This window comes from Neomonachus schauinslandi, chromosome X, assembly GCF_002201575.2.
Source record: "Neomonachus schauinslandi chromosome X, ASM220157v2, whole genome shotgun sequence".
In the NCBI taxonomy this organism is placed as follows: Eukaryota; Metazoa; Chordata; class Mammalia; order Carnivora; family Phocidae; genus Neomonachus; species Neomonachus schauinslandi.
This window is the reverse complement of record NC_058419.1, coordinates 91,351,970-91,370,489: the sequence shown is the minus strand read 5'-3', so window position 1 is coordinate 91,370,489 and position 18,520 is coordinate 91,351,970. Positions and strand designations below refer to the sequence as shown.

The 18,520-nt window shown below is 41.5% G+C and overlaps 1 protein-coding gene across 1 annotated transcript in view; it reads right to left on the bottom strand.

Annotated features, from left to right (window-relative positions):
• Window positions 1–18,520, bottom strand: part of MED14 (mediator complex subunit 14) — a 71,621-nt gene that overhangs the window by 3,819 nt on the left and 49,282 nt on the right. The window contains exons 19-29 of the mRNA XM_021681842.2: window positions 18,125–18,216; window positions 17,020–17,172; window positions 16,432–16,701; window positions 12,955–13,095; window positions 11,291–11,402; window positions 8,603–8,734; window positions 6,372–6,554; window positions 5,188–5,423; window positions 3,018–3,197; window positions 2,397–2,504; window positions 197–322 (exon numbers count right to left, since the gene is read on the bottom strand). Of these exons, the coding sequence (XP_021537517.1) occupies window positions 197–322; window positions 2,397–2,504; window positions 3,018–3,197; window positions 5,188–5,423; window positions 6,372–6,554; window positions 8,603–8,734; window positions 11,291–11,402; window positions 12,955–13,095; window positions 16,432–16,701; window positions 17,020–17,172; window positions 18,125–18,216 (1,733 nt within the window). The remainder of the gene's footprint in view (window positions 1–196; window positions 323–2,396; window positions 2,505–3,017; window positions 3,198–5,187; window positions 5,424–6,371; window positions 6,555–8,602; window positions 8,735–11,290; window positions 11,403–12,954; window positions 13,096–16,431; window positions 16,702–17,019; window positions 17,173–18,124; window positions 18,217–18,520) is intronic.

Genomic DNA, 18,520 nt, shown 5'->3' with positions numbered 1-18,520 from the left:
ACCACACCACACCACACCACACCACACCACACCACACCACACCACACACATATATATGCTGGGTGCTACTTACTCTGTAGTAATCCAAAGTTGTTCTATTATCCTTGCATGCTTTTTCCTTAGGGGTTTTGTGCACGCGTGCGTGCACACACACCACCCCCTCCCCCCACACACACACATGCTGGGTGGTACTTACAAAAAATAGCATTTTGGATTTCAGCACCACAGCAGGCGTCCCTGGGGGTGCAATCGGCGGTGCGCTGGGAGGGATCGTCAGGCAAAACTGGACATTCCATTTTAGCTGTGTTGCCTGGTCAGGAAACTGTTCGTGAAATCATGATAAAGTCATATAAACATTTAAAATTACATTTTAGTAGAGGAGTCTCAAAGGTCAGAATCTTATTTTATACAATCCATTATTTTTTTTTAAGATTTTATTTATTTGTCAGAGACAGAGAGCACAAGCAGGAGGACTGGCAGGCAGAGGGAGAAGCAGGCTCCCTGCTTGGCGGGGAGCCCAAGGTGGGACTCGATCCCAGGACTCTGGGATCATGACGTGAGCCGAAGGCAGCTGCTTAACCAACTGAGCCACCCAGGCGTCCCTATACAATCCATTATTAACAGAACATAAAGATGACAGCCTGCATTATCTCAAAGAAAGGGCATACGTGACGTTCCTACATGAAAAATCCACTCCAGACCTATGTGACATGTTCCCCTTTCCTTCCCTCCCGCTCCATTAATTCCCAAGGCCTATGGATTCTGCTTCCCTGCTGTCTCTGACCTCTGTTCCCACCTCTCTATTTTCACGGATGCCACCAAGCTCCAGGATTCAGGACTTCTCTTGTGGCCCCTAACGGTCTCTTCCAGTGGCTGCCTCTCCCAGTTCCTCCATCTACCACTGCCAGGAGAATGTCCTCGAGCACAGTTCTAATCGAGCTCACAAATGTTTAGTGATGTGCAGTGACACATGCTGTTCCCTTCCCTTACCCCGCCAGGACCAAGACCTGGCATTCAAGGCCCTTTAACTTTAAAGCACAGTAACTAGTGCCAACCTAGACTTCCCAGCCTCATTCCCAGCTCCTTCCCTAAAACATACTTGTCAAACTATGTCAATAATTTCAAACTGTATTCACTGGTGTTCTGTTTTGTTTTTTTAAAGATTTTATTTATTTATTTGACAAAGAGAGCAAGAGAACACAAGCAGGGGGAACAGCAGAGGGAGAGGGAGAAGCAGGCTCCCCGCCAAGCAGGGAGTCCGATGCGGGGCTCGATCCCAGGGCCCTGAGATCATGACCCGAGCCGAAGGCAGACGCTTAACCATCAGAGCCACCCAGGCGCCCCTTTTGTTTTGTTTTTAAAAGATGTATTTATTTAGTTTAGAGAAAGAGAGAGCGCACACGAGCAGGGGGAAGGGCAGAGGGAGAGAGAGAATCCCGAAGCAGACTCCCTGTTGAGTGCAGAGCCCAACGTGGGGCTCGATCCCAGGACCCTGAGATGGTGACCTGAGCCAAAATCAAGAGCCAGCCAGTTAACTGACTGAGCCACCCAGGCGCCGCCCCCAACTGGTGCTTTTTTTTAGCCACATGAATACTTACTCCTTCAAAAACTCAAATGGGTATCTTTTTGCTATAAATACTGTTTCCTATAGGCTACCAGAGCAGAAGCCAAATGTTGAGACTATTAGCAAAGGAACACTGCTGTCCCCAGTATTAGCAGTAAAACACTGACTGGAAAAAGGAGTGAGGTATTTGGAATTACCCAAAGCAATACTAGAAACATTTGAACCCAAGTCCTGTAGGCTTGGAAAAATATAATCAGCCACAACCTGGATTCCATACTGTATACTTTCACAGGAAAGGGGAGGAATTCACCTCCCCAGGGAGGACAGATTTTTTTTGATAAATGACATTAGGTCAATTGGGGGGCATCTGAAAAAGCTAGATCCACACCTCACATTTGACACCAAGGTATATTTTAAATGGATCAAAAATTTAAATAAATAAGTAATTTAAAAAACAAAGCCATAACAGTATTAGAAGAAGCTATGGGAACATCATTTCAGTATCCAGGAGCAGGAAGAGTGAATTAAATGTATTTGCTTTTATAAGAGGTAAGCCACTGGTAACTCGGGTTGCCTGTGGGGAGGGAGACTAGACACCTGGACAGGGATAGATGGGAAATTTCCCCCGTATCACATCTTGATCTCAGGTCAAAAGATACAGGAGGACTGTGTTACCTATTCAAAGATAAATAAAATCTTAAAAAATAAAAAGAGTGTAAGAGAAAAACGGAAGTACATAAATAGGTGAAAACCGATAAATACTGCTCCCACCAACTCCAACCTCTTCAGAGACCTTGCTATATACAGAAGTATGCATTTCACTGTAACTTACCAGCTCTAGCTTCATAATATGCACACAGTCCCTGAGGATGTGTGTAGGAGCTCCTAACAGCTTGGTGAAGGCTATTAAAGTATTGGCTTTAAACGGCGGTCCTGCAACCTACAGGGATGAATAAAGCGAGTTACTCCGCATTCTACTTTGACTCTTCTCTTTTGTTGACTGTACAGGCATACCTTGGCGATGGGAGTTCAGTTCCAGACCACCGCAATGAAGCAAGTATCGCATGAAGTTTTCTGGTTCCCCAGTACATATAAAAGTTATGTTTATTTACACCATACTGTAGTCTAGTAAGTGTGCAATGGTATTATGTCTAAAAAAAATGTACCTATCTTAAAAAATACTTTATTGCTAAAAAATGCTAACCACCACCTGAGCTTTCCAGTGAGTCACAATCATCGAGCACCATAATAACGAAAAAGTTTGAAATATTGTGAGAAGTACCAAAATGTGACAAGGAGACATGAAGTGAGAAAATGCTGGTGGGAAAACGGCCCTGACAGACTCGCTCCATGCACGGTTGCCACAAACCTTCAGTTTGTAAAAAATACACTATCTGCGAAGCAATAAAACGAGGTATGCCCGTATTAAAACTATGCATTAAGAAACACATACTCTTGTTTCAAAGAATTTCTCCAAAACTTGAAGTTCATCGGGTTTCCACTGTCCTGCATTTTCAGGTGTCACTTTTAGCTGAAGTGTTTGGTTGGTTTTGGGACTAAGGGCTACTCTGCATTTCAGGGCATCAGTTTTAAACATGATCACTCCAGGTTCGTTGGAATTTATCAGCTGCAGCTGCAAAACATGAAGGATGCATCAAGTTAGTATGTAAGACAAAGAGGAAATGAAAACGTTGCTCAGAGAACTGTTTCAGAGGGAAAACAACTAAAAGGTGATACCCGTTCCCAAACAAAAATATCTAGGCACTGAGTACCATGGACTGCTAACATCCCAAAGAAGGAACTATACATTATGTGCCTCTCAATGGAAGAACAGAACACAACCTATGGAATATTCTCGTAAAATAACAACAAACTTGAGCTGGAATTCGGTAGTTACATCTGCAGGGTGGACCAATATTATAGAAATGTGAGGGTCACAAGAACATGTTAAATAATTCCAAAGGGACGCAATCAGCAAAATCCAGACTGTGAGAAACTCGACAACGGATATAGTTGCTTCAACAATAAAAGGGACTTAAAGACTTGTCTGGGTTCTGCTTTAGACTGTAAAAACCGTGACAACATGGGAAATCTGGACACCAACTAGCTATCTGATGATAAAGAAATTGTCTTCATGGATGAAACGATGTCTGGGATTTGCTGTCAAACCACCTGGGGAAGGAGCTATAGAATAAACATGATTGACAGGGGTTCACTGTTGGAAGGTAGGTGATGAGAACACAGAAGTTCATTATACTCTCTTATACTGTTATACTCTCAACTTTTATATATGATTAAAAATTTTCCACAAGAAGTTTTTAAAAAATGGCACAGTAGAAGAAAAGAATAAAGAGTACCATTACAAAATGTTGGATCTGGATTGGGACCTTACACTGGCCCAGGGGTTGGTAAATTTTTCTGTAAAGTAATGGAGAATAAATATTTTAGGCTACATGGTCTCTGTCGCAACTACTCAATGATGCCATAGTAGTTGAAAGTAGCCGACAATCCATAAATTAATGGGTGTGACTATGTTCCAGTAAAACTTTATTTACAAACAGGTGGTGCGTAGGACTTGCCTTCCCCACCCCCCACTACAGGGCCAGTAGTTACTGACCCCTGCTCTATCGTAACATACTGATTATGCAGAGGAGCAAAATGAGGTTCAAAGAGCTGAAAGCTTACGTGGCTTGTAAGTGGCAGAGGGAGGGTAGATCACAGGTCTCATAATAATCATTTTATAAAATGCTAATTTATTCAACTTATGTTAAAACCTCTATTATTTTCAAATCTGAATATAAAGGTTGCAAAATAGCTTGGTGCCATCCGTGGAGTAGATACTTCAAACATTCACCATTCTACCTCATTAACACATACATATATCAAGAGTTATAAATAACTAACAGATACTGAATAATACCAAGACATTATGCTAAGGGCTTTCTATGAAGTATCTCGAATTCCCACAATTGTTATGAGTTAGGTAAATACTATTATCTACCATTATCAAAAAGGTAAAGGGATTTGCCTAAGCTTGTACTAGCTGGTGGCATGGCCTGGGTACAAACCCAGAGAGTCAGACTCCAGAGCTGGGGCTATCAACTCTGAACTATCTCCTGAGGGTATCAACTATCTCCTGAGGGTATCACCACAAGACACGTCTTTTTCTGACTTTTTCTAAATCAGTTCAGTTGTTCATGAATTTAAAAAGTTTTCAACCTTGTGATCAAAAAGAATTTTATTTCAATGGAGAATCCAATTCAAAGTCAGCCTGCCTGCAAGGGGATTCCAGAGGCCCATAGTTGCTTGTATGCTACTCTCTGCAAAGGCAGATCCTGGGAGCATTTGTCCCATGGCGCTGTGGGGACCCTGTGGGACCTATCTCTGGGCCCGTTAGCCATAGCACAGCAAACTATAAAACGCAGGAACATGTTAACCTAAGAATGGAAAAGAAAACAGTGGAGTCCGTTTTTAATGCTAGAGCAGGGTGGAAAGCACAGTTCCAGCGAGCTAGTTAAAGGAAGTGAGGGAACATCATTTTAGTTCAGATGCTGTTCTGTGGGGCAACTTATCAGCACCCGCCTTCAACCACCACCACTGAGGAGTTCACTAGGTACCCATACCGTTTCTTGTTGAATAATTCTTTGAAGGTGCCGTCTCATGATGACTGATCCAAGGAATCTCTCAAGCGGAGAACAAAGATAACTACCTGCCAGGCCAGGCACAAGGCCTGGTGTTGGAGAGGGCAGCAGTAAAATGTTCAAGGCACTGTGAGTGAGGATGGTAGGTATGGAGGCTGCCCAGGAGCGCTGAGGTAGTTTACGAGGTGGAGGCATGTTTGTTGGCAAAGATTGGGAACCTTTTGGGAAGGAAAACATGTCATTTCAGTCACAAATGAATACAGTCCCACTGTTCTGTTTTGCTTTTATTATAAATCTTTGATATTCTAAAGCAATCCATACTGTTTTCATTACTCCTTGTGGCTTAACAATCATATGTTAGCTTCCTTTTAGCAAAATGGCCAGGGTTCTTCTTCTCCCTGTAGCTAGGTTCCTTACAAAGTGACTTTGTAGCAAGCCCTTAGAGGGATGAGTCTATTTCTCTTCCTGGGATCTGGGCTGGCCCTGTGACTTGCTGCGACTTAAAGAATGCAGTGGAAGAGACGTGGTACCAGCTGCAAACTTAGGATTTCACTCACGTTCTTGAAACCCCGTCCAGCCACCAGGTGATCAAGCCTGTGATCAAGTCTGAGACCACATGGAGCAGAGGAAGCCACACCGGCTGGGGCCATTTTAGACCAGCCAGGCCCCAGCCCACACAGGAGCTGACCACAGACACTTGAGTGAGCAAAGCAGAGCCTAGAAAAATCACCCAGCTTGGCTTAGCCCAAATTGCCATCCTATAGAATGGTGAGCTAATAATAAGATTGCTGTTCTAAGTCATTAAACGTTACCTGGCAAAGCTAACTAACATATGTGCACAATTCTGTTCTGTGTTAATTTGTACAACCTTGTCAGTTAACTTTAGGTGTCCCTCAAGGTCTAGTTTTGCAGCTAAGTTAGTAGACATAACAAAGGTACTGGGGCTCACCTCACTAGACTTCTGGAGGAGACATTTCCCTTTCTTATATTTTGCTTTAACTGTGCAAATTAACTATCGTTAACCAATTTACTAAATGGATTAAAGTTTAAGTTATTAAGTATCCCCATTTAACAAGTAGGTCACAACGTCAAATGTGAGGATGGAAAAAAAATAGGTCATCTGGAGGTTAGACTAAAACCAACACAAAAATGGTGATGACGCTCACTTGTTCCAGCTCGAGGGGAATGAGAAGCATCTGGAACTGGAGAATGTAGTGATGGATTGGCTGGTGACATTCCAGGCATGCGTGTTGCTGGTGAGGGGCCGGACACTTGAGGAGACCCTGGCCAGTTCCCGGCTCGTCCACTTGGTGACACCATAGTGTATGGAGAACTGGGGTCCAGGGTTCCTGTAAACAAGTGAACAGATGGTTTTCAAAACCTGTATTTTAATAACTGAAAGGTACTTGACGGTGCTGAAATGCTTGACACTTTACAAGGTGCTCATTTTATTTTTCTTTTCGCTATTTCACTGAAGTATGATGCTTCTTCATATGGCACATCTGAAGGTCTATTTTGTATAGTTTACGTACTTTTTAACGTGATACAAAATTAGAAAAATACAGAATGAGAAAGGATAAAATTTACCTTTCACACAAGCTTCAACATATGCAATGTGTAACAATCTACTTTACACTATGCAACCACCTACTATTTTCAAAACCCATTTGCAAACGTCTTTAAAAATGTTAAGCAAAAAAATCTCAAAGCTCACTTCAGGGCAGAAATCTTATATTTTTCAAGTAACCCTGACAAATTATGTTTTTCATTCTATTCAAGGCTGAGGAGAGGGAAATTTTCCCTCTTCTTTCTTTAGTAAATGCTACACTGACTGAGAAATGAACCAAGAATCAAGTTTTGAAAGCAGCAACTTCCAGGGGCGCCTGGGTGGCTAATTCGTTAATTGTCTGCCTTCAGCTGAAGTCATGATCCCAGGGTCCTGGGATCGAGCCCCGCATCGGGCTCCCTGCTCCGCAGGAAGCCTGCTTCTCCCTCTCCCACTCCCCCTGCTTGTGTTCCTTCTCTCACTGTGTCTCTCTCTCAAACAAATAAATAAAATCTTAAAAAAAAAAAAAAAGCAGCAACTTCCTGAACAATTTGATATTTAAATGTCATTCCACAGTTACTTTTAACGTATTATTTATACCCCTCTGTAACCAAAGGATACTGAGAAAATACTTTTACCATATATCAGAGAGTAAATGATCCTAACTTAAAAGTCTTATAAACTGGTAAGAAAAAACACAAGAACATATAGGCAGGCATAAAATAAGAAATACCAAAGACCGATGAGAGAAAAAAGGTTTACCTTCATTAATAATCAAAGAAATGCACATTCAACAAAAAGATACCATTTTTCACCTATCAAAATGACCAAGATTTCTGAAAGTCGTAATACCCTGCGTTGGCAATGATGCAGGAAAATAGGCATTCTTGTTTGAAGCTAGAGGAAATTGGTACAGCCTTTCAGGTGAGCAATTTGCAGTATGTTTCGAAAGCTTTAGAATTTCTCAAACCCTTTGAGACAGCAATTCCATGTCTAGGAACTTACCTAAGGGAATAATCATGTGAGCAGAGATGATACCATTTTCAGTTGTTAAAACAAAAAAAATGGGAACATTCTAAACATATAATAGGAGGGCAGTTAAATTATGTTATGTCAAGACAAGAGAATACTATGAAGCCATTTAGTATGACGATGTAGAGTTTTTACTGATAGAAATGTCCCTACAAATATTAATAGTAGACAAAACCACAGACGCTACACAGCTGTAAAAACTGAGGAAGTCCTTTATGTTGTGATTTGGCACGGCATTCAGGAAAAATAGATGAAAAAAGTAAGGCACTGAAGTATGTGTAAAAGGGGTGAGAACACTTACAGGCATCTGCTTGTGTATGCAGACAACATCTCTGCAAGGACACATAAGAAATTAACAAGACTGAATGCCTCTGGGAAGAGGAGTTGGGTGGTTGGTGGCATCGAAATACTCCCTTGGCTACTTCTTTTATTCTTTAGTTGAACCAATTCAAAATAAAATTTTTGAGTTAAAAAATTCAAGTCTCAAAACTACATATGGTATAGTCCCAATTGTGGAGGGAGGTGTTTGAGAGGAGAGACAAGCAGACAGGTGGAGAGCAACAGAGAGGCGAGCAGGCAGGTGAGCAGGGGGTGCGTGATGGGAAGAGCAAGGCAGAAGCGAGGGGAGGGGGAGAGAGTCCAAAGCAGACGGACTAACTGGTAGATCTCTGCGTGGTGGGATGAGGACAAATTCATTTTCTTTGGCGATTTCCCCAATGAACAAAGTGCTAATTTTGCAATACGAAAAGAATTTATTTACCAAAAAACTACTTCCACATCAAATTCTTATGCTATCGCGGTTTCCACGTATGGACTCACCATGTGGACTAGCAAAACTGGCCCCTGGTCCTATTGAGATTCCATGCGAGGATGGGGGAGGAGTTGGAACAAATGACGCTGGTGAAGGGGCCCTCAGAGCCCCACTGGGGGAGCTGGCAGCATGCAGATTTCCTAATAAAGGAAAATAATTACAGATGATCTTGCAGGACACATAGCATGTCCTGGCCAAGGACCTCAAGTTAAGATTCTCTCTATGGATTAAAGAAATAAGTAGTAAAGCTCCCTTAAATAGCACAGAGAAAATCTGAAATGATTTTGTTATTGAAAAAGAGAGAGAGATCAATTCCATGGGGCCCAAATTCTAGCTCTTATATTGACCTGAGTTAAAAAAAAAAAAAAAATCCAGTGTACTTTTGTGTTCGCTCATTCACTCTTTCAGCAAGTGGGCATGAATGTTAATTTCATGCCAAGCATTGCTGTAGGCACTGGGGATGCAGCAGTTGACAGACAAAAATTCCTGCCCTTGTGGAGTTTCTATTCTAGTAGAATGAGAAAGACAACAAATGTATGTCAGGTAGTGATAAGTGCTATGGAGAAAACCAGGGCAAGGAAAGGGGGCAATATCATGTAATGGCAGAGGTGGGTGCTGTTCTTTCTATAAAGCAACCCCAGAAGACCGCTCTAAGAAGGCGGCATGTGGGTAAGTGAAGGGTAAGGCGTGAAGATACCCAGGGGGTAAGAGATTCCAGGCCAAAAGAAGAGCTAATGCAAAGGCCCCAAAGGCAGCAGCAAAAACAACAGGGAGGGGGCCAGTGTGGCTGGATCAGTGGGAGCCACGGGGAAGTGGGAGGAGATGAGGACAGAGAGGTGGTGGGGGGGGTCCCAGATCACACGGGGACTCGTAGGCCACACTAAGGACTTAGGGTTTACCCTGAATGAGATGGGAAACCACTGCAAAGTTTGGAGTGAAGGAGTCATAAACTAGCTTCTGTTCTGAAAGGATCACCCTAACCATTGTGTAAAAAACAGACTACAGGGCAAGGGCAGGGAAACCAGTTAGAGGCAACAGTAATAATCCAAGTGAGAGATGGTTAATGGCTTGGGTGAGGGTGGAGGCTGAGGAGGGTTAGAGTCTGGATAAATTCTCAGTACAGAGGGAACAGTATCTGGGACTGACTGAAGTGGGTGTGAGAGAAAGAGGAGTCCAGCATGACTCCCAACAGCTCTGGCCAAGCGGCAGGCAGGAAGGGGCTGCCGTTTCCGGAGTTTGGGGGGCAGGGGGTGGGGGCGGGGGTGGGCGGGCAGGTGTTAGGAGTTGAGGCTCAGCCATTGTATACCCATCTAACAAGGGCATGCTGACCAGACAGCTGGAAAACACAGGACTTGAGTTCAGGGGAGAGGTCTAGATGGCAGATATTAAAAAACTGAGAGCAGTGAGCTTAAAGATGGGATTTAGCCACAGCACTAGTTTCAATTGAGGATCAGGAAAGAGGGAACCATGCTCCCCAAACTATGAATAAATGCGACACAGAGACACTTGCTACATTACTATCACTATCCTCAGTTTTCACTTGTTTCAATTTCTCTACTACTAAGAGAATTTCATATTTTCTACATTCTATACCTAATGCAGTGCCTTACGTGCAGTATGTTCATCAACTCGATTAACCTTTAAGTGTCATGTTTAGATATTCAGCTGTGGGTTTGCTGTGGGGATTAAATGGATAAAGTGCTCAGAACACGGCTTGGCACACAGCAAGCACTATATACCTGTCTGCTACTATAATCATTTCAAAATAATTATTTCTACTTCCTTCTACATAAAACCTCACTCATATCCCAGAAACACATGCCTCTTGGGTTCTCTGCCCACATCTCCCGTTTTGCTCCTTGCTCCCTAAGCAGCTCCTTCTCAGGCTCCTACACCTGGGAAGCAGCTGCCGGTACTCCGCAGGGGCAGAGCTCACCCACCCAGCTCAGCCTGCAATGACCTTCAGTGACATGACAATAACTTCCAAATCTTCATCTGTGGTTCCACCATCTCTGCTGAGCAGGTAAGGGGTCACCTACCCAAGAAATCTGATACCCGTCTTCCTTGCTAGACGATATGCTTGAGAGCAGGACTGGTATGTGGCTTGCTGCTGTATCCCCAGCGCCATGGAGCATCTGGCCCAGGGCAAGAACTCAAGCGATACCAGCAAATTGTTCAGTTAAAAGTAAAAATTAGGCATCCTCAAGCAATTTTATAGTGCACTCCATGGGGCTGCGAACAGAGTCATTTTGTTTGGATAAGCAGGCTCTGCACTGGCCCACTCTGTGGGGCACAGCACCTTTCATATATACCAGGGCTCAGCAAACTTGTTCTGTAAGGGGTCGTCCTAGCAGGAGAGCAGCCCCTGACACTGCATGAAGGGGTGTGGCTGGGTTCCCCCAAAACTACAAAAACAGGTGATGGGCAGGATCATGTTGTGATCAGCTCTCCTTGGAGCTGTGCCACGAGCCTGGCTCTGGGTGACAAAACCTCCACTTAATTCAAACCTTTCAACATGTTCCCGAGTCACGAAAGCACCTTTCACAACCCTGCCATAAGGAACGAATGGCAGATACCTAGCCACAGATAAGGGAGTGGTCTCTGAAGGTCTAGGCTACATGTGTGGTGCTTGGGTGTGTCCTTGTATGTTCTGGATGTCAGAGTTGAACACAACAAAAGAGTAAGTAATATCTTACCTGGAGACTGTGTGTGCATCATAGAGGGAGACTGATTAACTGTGCTGTGGTAAGACGTAGGGGGTGAAGTAAGGGGATAAGCACCTGACGATCCCGGCTGTTTGGGAAATGGCTGAAAAGAAAAAAAAGTACATGTTGGTCAAACGGGCCATGTGCATGTAGTATATAGTACATACGGAGGGAGAGTTAACCTTTACACAGTTCACTGGTTACCAACAGGAAATACAAGATGTGAAAATGTGCAAAATACACATCAGTAACACAAGTTCTTAAAAACTCCCCGACTTTCAAAATGTTTAAAAAACAGCAAGAACTCACTCCTGACCTTGTAATACCATTGCTTTTATCCCTCAAGATGTTTTTTGCTTATTTTATCTACCATATCACTGATTTATCTGTATCGTTTCTCTCCCATTTCCCGGATTCTAAGAGTCTCTCCCCACCCCTTTAGTATTTCTGAAGTCAGGTGTATCTTTTGATTCCTGGTATGGCACAGTTTAACTGGCAATTCATAAAAAGTAGTGCATCTTACACTTGGTGGAGTTTTTAAAGGCAATGAAATACGGTTGTTTAACCTGACCTCTCCTCACCTTTACCTTCATCTCCAGCAATGAAAAACCTAGGACAATGAAATCCTTCCTAGTTTTTCATTTGAGGTACAAATCACATATAGTATAAGGACACAAATCTTAGAAAATGTCCAGTCTGATGAATTTTCACAAATGTCACCGCCACAGAGATCAAGACCCTGAAGAACACCACCAGTGCCCCGGAGGCCTCCTTCAGCCACCTTCCAAGGCTTTATCACTTCCCCAAAGGTAAGCACTATTCTGACCTCTGTCACTCAAGCTTGATTTTGCCAGTTTTCACATTTCATATAAATACTGAATGTACTTCTGAGTGTCTGGCTTCTTTTGTTCAACATTACGTCAGCGAGATTCACCATGTAGTAGTTTGTTTTTTCATTTCTATAAAGTATTCTATTGTATACTGAATAGACCCAGTTTATTCACTCATTCTGTTGCTTGATACTTGGGTTAGTTTACACTTTTTATATAAATAACATTCCTGTGAACATTCTTGTGTTTTTTGGATGCATTTCTGTTGTACATATACCTAAGAGTAGAATTATTAAATCACAGGTATGCCTAATGTTCAGATTTAGTGCTCTGGAATACTGCTAAACACCACTGCACGGTTGTTATACCATTTTATGCACCCTCCAGTAGTAAATGAGTTTCAGTTGCTGCTAATACCAAATGTTGCCAAGAATGATCAATTTTCTTCTTAAAGCCGTTTTTGTGGGTTTTGAGTATTATCTCACTGTGGTTTTAAGTTGTATTTCTGTGATGTCAAATGACGTTGAACACCCTTTCTGTGCTTACCAGCTGTTTGGATATCATACTCTTTCATGATCGCATGGCTAATCACCTCACATCATTTTAAATGCACGAGTCTGAGGTTAATGCTACTTCTGGTACTGTTCACTTGCCATCACTAGAAGCCGCCTTCTCTCCCTCTGTCACTATTTTTTCATATGGACTTCTCGGACACCTTGGGCCCACCAAGGACCTCCTTGCCTTTCAATAAAGACGCTCAGACACCTGAAGAACCCATTAAGTGACGCGAATGCGATACCATTTGGAATTTCAGCTAGACATCACCTGTTGCTGGGGTGGTGGCTGGAGCTGTGAGATTAAAGAATCCATCATATCTCCTCCTATGGGAGAAGGGGGATTATCGTCCTCGTTTACAGACCTTCTTCGAGCATCCTGATTGCTGTCAACAAACATATTCAGGAATGTCTATGGATATAAACAGGTAGAATTCAGATTATTTTACTTAACTTTACTAAGATATTTTTAATCATTTAGACTATTTTAAGAGAAACAAATATACTACACCCATCTCTAAAATAGAAGTTTGGTATACAGCCACTATTATGAGGACAACCTGGAAGATATATTGATAATTTTGAAGGGGGGAAACTGAGGAAACTGGTTAACTGCAACAACAGAAACAAAATCTAAGTTAAAAATCCTGTCCATTAAGAAGTATTGTGCAAGTACAAAGTTGAAGAGAGAAGTACACCCTGGTACCTCCTCACACCAGGTCAAAGTATTTCCTTACTAACTTCTGAACCAGAAATGCAGGAAACAAAAGAAAAGTTGTATGTTGGCCATCTAAGTAATTCCAGTGACTTGGGAAATTTCCTTTTGGGTGAGAGTCGTCATTTTGTAAGCTAGAAAATACGACAGAGGAAAACTGAATGCAGAAACTAAGCCATCTTTCCTCTTTTTATCTTACGTGACTGAAATCTTGAACCACCAAGAGTGGGACAATCTCATTTTATGGGATAGGTCATCAAAAGTTAAGCAAGGCTACCAGAGTTTGTGTCTCAAGCATTCTCTTCCTTTTAATACTCTCCACCTTCCCCATCCTCAAAAACATAGATCAAAAGCTTACCAGGATCGCTAGGAAGCTTTTAAAAGTACATTGCCTGATTTCTAATAAAAGATGATGGATTCACAACACACATTTTATCTTTCCCCAATACCCCACTGAAACTCCTAAAAAATTTTTCTTAAAGCAGTAAGTTACAAATACAGAAAGAATGGGAGAAGAAAAAAATAGCAATGAATTCTGGAGGCTGCGGAGCAGATGGCTGAGTGGTAAGTGAACTATCCAATGTGAGGAAGTTGTATCCTAAAGCTAGCACTGGGGAAAGCCAAGAAGCAAAGCTATTTCCGTCCAGATCCTCAAGACATGTAGGAACTGGCAGCACTAGACACCTCTGGAAGTGGGGATGAAAGTGGGATTAAAAATAGGACTGGTCGAAAGTCTCTTTAAGAGACACTGAAAGCCTCCCAGAGCCTCTGTCACTCTCACTGAGTGAGGTTGACTTCTACCACTCTGGTGGAGGGTCTTTGACTAGGGGGACTCTAGCATCGATCGAGAGGAATGTCGTATTAAAAATGAAGATTATGGGGCACCTGGCTGGTTCAGTCAGAAGAGCATGCGACTCTTGATCTCGGGGTTGTGAGCTCGAGCCCCACGTTGGGTGTAGAGATTACTTTAAAAAAAAAAAAAAGAAGAAGAAGAAGATTAAAGTTTACATACTGAATGCTGAAAATAGTAGTTTCCTTCTCTTATTTGATTTGCCAAAAATTGGGGGCCAGATGCACACCATCTATGCAGAGACTTGAATACTCCTCTCTTGGTACTCATACCAGCCCAACAAAAAGACCTAAATCTACTGACACTGGGAGTTACCCTAAGAAATGGCCCAAGCAGATCACCCTGCAATGAAGACCACAGTCAGTAAGTCTCACCTTCTAGTAAGAGCTGAAGGTTAAAAATCACTAACATGAAAGAGATCAAAACAAAAAAAGCAAGGTGCATGAAATGGAGATTATGTAGGAAGAAAAGGGGTAAGAGAAGATAAGATAGCCATATACAATAAAGATGTCATAAAATGAACACTTAGAAACAAAAGAGAGCTCCTGGAAATTTTTTGATGGCAAAAAAAATTATCAAAAATACAAAGACTAAAAGGAAAAAAATGAGGAAATCTCCCAGAAACAAAGAGATAAAAACAGAAAAGATAAGAAAATCAGAGGATAAGTCCAGGATACCAAGCCTCAGAATAGTAGTGGTAACCAGAAAGAGCTAACAGAGAAAACAAAGAAGAATCAAGAAATAATACAAGGAAATTCCCAGAGCCAAAGGATGTAAGTTTCCAGCGTGAAAGAACCTACTTAGTTACATAAGGTTCAAGAACTAGAACGAGATTGAACAACTCAACAGTCACAATAGACGTTAGAAGACAATGGAGCAATGTCTTCAAAATTCTTACAGAAAATGACTGTAATCTTGAATTCTACACCTAGCCATTCTCTCAATTAGATGAGGGTAAACTAAAGATGTTTTTAGGCGCACAAAGTCTCAAAATAATCTCCCACATACCTTCTCCCAGGAAACTACGTAGAGGTATTCTACCAAAACAATGGAGTAAACCAAGAAAAAGACCTGCAGTCCACGCCACAGGGCATGCCACACGAGAGAGAAGCCAAGGACTCTCCCTCTTCCCCATCCTTCTACAGATTCCTAAATCAACACTGTGTAAAGGGCATGGGGCACTGCCATTCCAGATTGGAGGTCAGACGGTTGTAGAAGAGATTTCTTCAAGATGAAACCAGTGAGGTTTCTGATACGTGAACGCACAGAGGGGAGAGTTTATATACAGGGGAGAAACTTTAAGGTTGAGTTAGTGGTTAAGTATACAAAAAGGTAAGCAAAAAAAGTAAATTAATAACTCCCAGAAAAATAAAATGTTGAACAAGAAAGGAAAAGTAATTATAGTAAGCTTGGTGTATAGTGTTTACATATTTATAATATTGAGAATACCGAAAAATCATCTGATCAAAATTGCTGCCTACCATACTGCAAGGATAGAAGGAAAGAAAAAAGGTATACTGGGAGCAGCCTGGGAGGATGAAGAGGCATACAGGAATTAAAACAGAATTAAACCCTCATCTTCCATTGTGAGGATCAGATAATGCCCTCAACTAAGAAGTCCATAAACAGCAATGTAAGCATGTTATTTAGAGATAAGGATGTAAATACCAAGAGAATCACCACCTAAGAGTTGAAAACAGAGCAGGAAAAGGGCAAGACTGGGTTGCAAGCAACTAATTTTCAAAACAAGCCTTTGGAACTATTTGACTCTAAACTATAAGCACATACAATTGAGCTATTATACAAGAATCTGCAGGGATTGTGGCCCAGGACCCTACATTTTAAAAAAACTTCATGGTTGAACTGATGAATCAAACTTTCTCAATAATCGATGAGAAAGACATTGTTGAAGTTCCTTAAAGTTCCAACTAGCAAACAGGACTCTCTTCGGTATCATTCACCATATGCATTACAAGGAAAGGAGATTTTATCATCTCATACATGTAGGCACAGCGCTTTATAATAAATTCCTGTTCCTTTGGAAGGACGCTGCGGAGGTGATAAACTAACACAGCTGCTTATTAAACAGGAATTTGTTGCTTTTCCCCATTATTTCCCCCCTTTAAAGGAACTGTTTTAGAGACATTTATGTTTATTTATGCTAGAATACTAAAGTCGGTTACCTTTAGTCCGGGTGCAGGATAAAAACCTTCCACTAACTTGCTATTATCAAAAAGACTATAGGCACCATCCCGGATCGCCACCACACCTCGGCTCCGGCAGTAAATGTCGATGCAGTACATGTTCCTAAAGGCCAGTCTGATGTGGGTGGACGACTGTGGCAGGATGGAGAAGCACTGGTAAGCAGTGTTGGTTCTCTGGGTCAAGCCCAACATCGGCACAGTGGGGAGTTTGTTGATGGCATTTAACGGAGCCTGAGTATCAAAGAGTACCTAAAAGGAACACACACAGTGAGAGCCAGCCAGTTTCCGTACAAATGCTGAAGTCTCAGAATCTTCCATGTGTAACAGTCATAAATGAGCCAAGGTCTTCCTGGCATATTCCATGTACCTTTCCCTTGAAGAGAATGCAAACTACATCACTGCATCCACTTTGAATCAAAAAAATTCTCCAAGAAAAGTGCGAGACATAAAAGACAAAACATGCACCCTTGTCACTGAAGACAAGTTAAGCCCACATGATTTTTAGTTTTACATGAGCCACTAACACTGACGGAGTCATATTTTTACACAGAAAATAAACTTAATTACCTGTAATAACTGAACCACATTTGGTGTTTTGTTGAACATTTCCTGAAGCTGATGGAGAATGGTATTGTGACAGTTACTGCAACCTGAGTTTGGGCCAACAGTGCCCAAAGAAATGTGAAATTTTTGATGTATGGAATTCCACTGGATGCTAATCTAAATCAAAGAGATTACATGTTTCAGAAACTGAGAAAGTAACAGATTCAAGTAGAAGAAAAAACAGTGTTTAACCAGTAAGGCAAAATGCCAAAGATCAACATGAGGTCTTTTTGGAAAGCCAGTCAGAAGACTGGACTCTATAAAACTCCAGAAGTGCCGTTCCTATGGACCGGTACATTCGCGAAGTAGGTGTGTATTAGTCCACTTCCACCAAATAAAACAGAAAGAGAAGGTGCTAAAGAAAAAATCTGGATTAAACTTTATTTGAAAATGATCATTGGTGTTTCTTATTTTTCATTTTTATCTAGGACTGAAGAAAAGTCACCCTCTACATGAGCACTGTCATAAAGGGAAAGGAAGCCACTTCTAACACAGATGCTTTCAGTTTATAGATTTTAAACACTCAATTTCTGATATTACTTGACGTGGAAGAGTCCAGAAAGAAGCCAGGTGGCTGAATTTTTATACTAAATTTCTAGGACTTTACATATGGAGTGGGAAGAAAATGAGGAAACAGAGATTACGGGGAATGCCTTCAAGACTGGGACAGGATCAAACAACATTAATAATCACATGACCAAAAGCATAAACGTACAGTATTGTTCAAAACCATTCATAATCTTCATTATAGTAATCATGTTGCTAACCAGATTTGAAATCTGTAAAGAAAAAAAAATACAAACACCAAAAGTACATTACCTGGTCCAAAACTCATCAAGATTATATATCCCATCAAAGAGGGCATAATTTTCGCTTTCAATTTTAAAGAGTTAAGCATTCTAGTATACTAGTCTACTATATATCATCAAAGTATTTAAAATTCACCATTTTAACCCTAATTTTTACTTGAGTCCTCAATTAGTTCAAGGCAGTTTGCATAACTTCTGAATTCTTCATTTTTAAAAGATTTATGAGAGGAATTTCAGTTTTAATTAGTTCATAGACTTACTGAGCTTCCCTTGGTGGTTCCATAACACAAGATAAGTTTTCGGTAATTATAAACACGGACTTCTGAGAAAATATTTAGATGAGCAGGTATGTCTAAAGAGAAAGGAAGGAAAAAGGAGATTAAGATGATACATGCAAAACTTTAAAACACATATTTGGAGAAGAGGGCATCTGGGCAGTATCACATGCCTAGCTGGAAAGATCTCTAGATACATAATTTTGTTAAAAAAATTAAAAATAAAAAAAGGAAAGCGATGGCATAGACAGTGGGCTTCCATGCCCATTTCTACAGAAGGGGTCCAGGGCACGGGCAGAGCACTGAAGTGGTACAGCACAGCAGTGGGGCGGTTCCAATTCCAGCTCTACCCTTTACTAGCTGTGCGACCTTCAGCAAGTT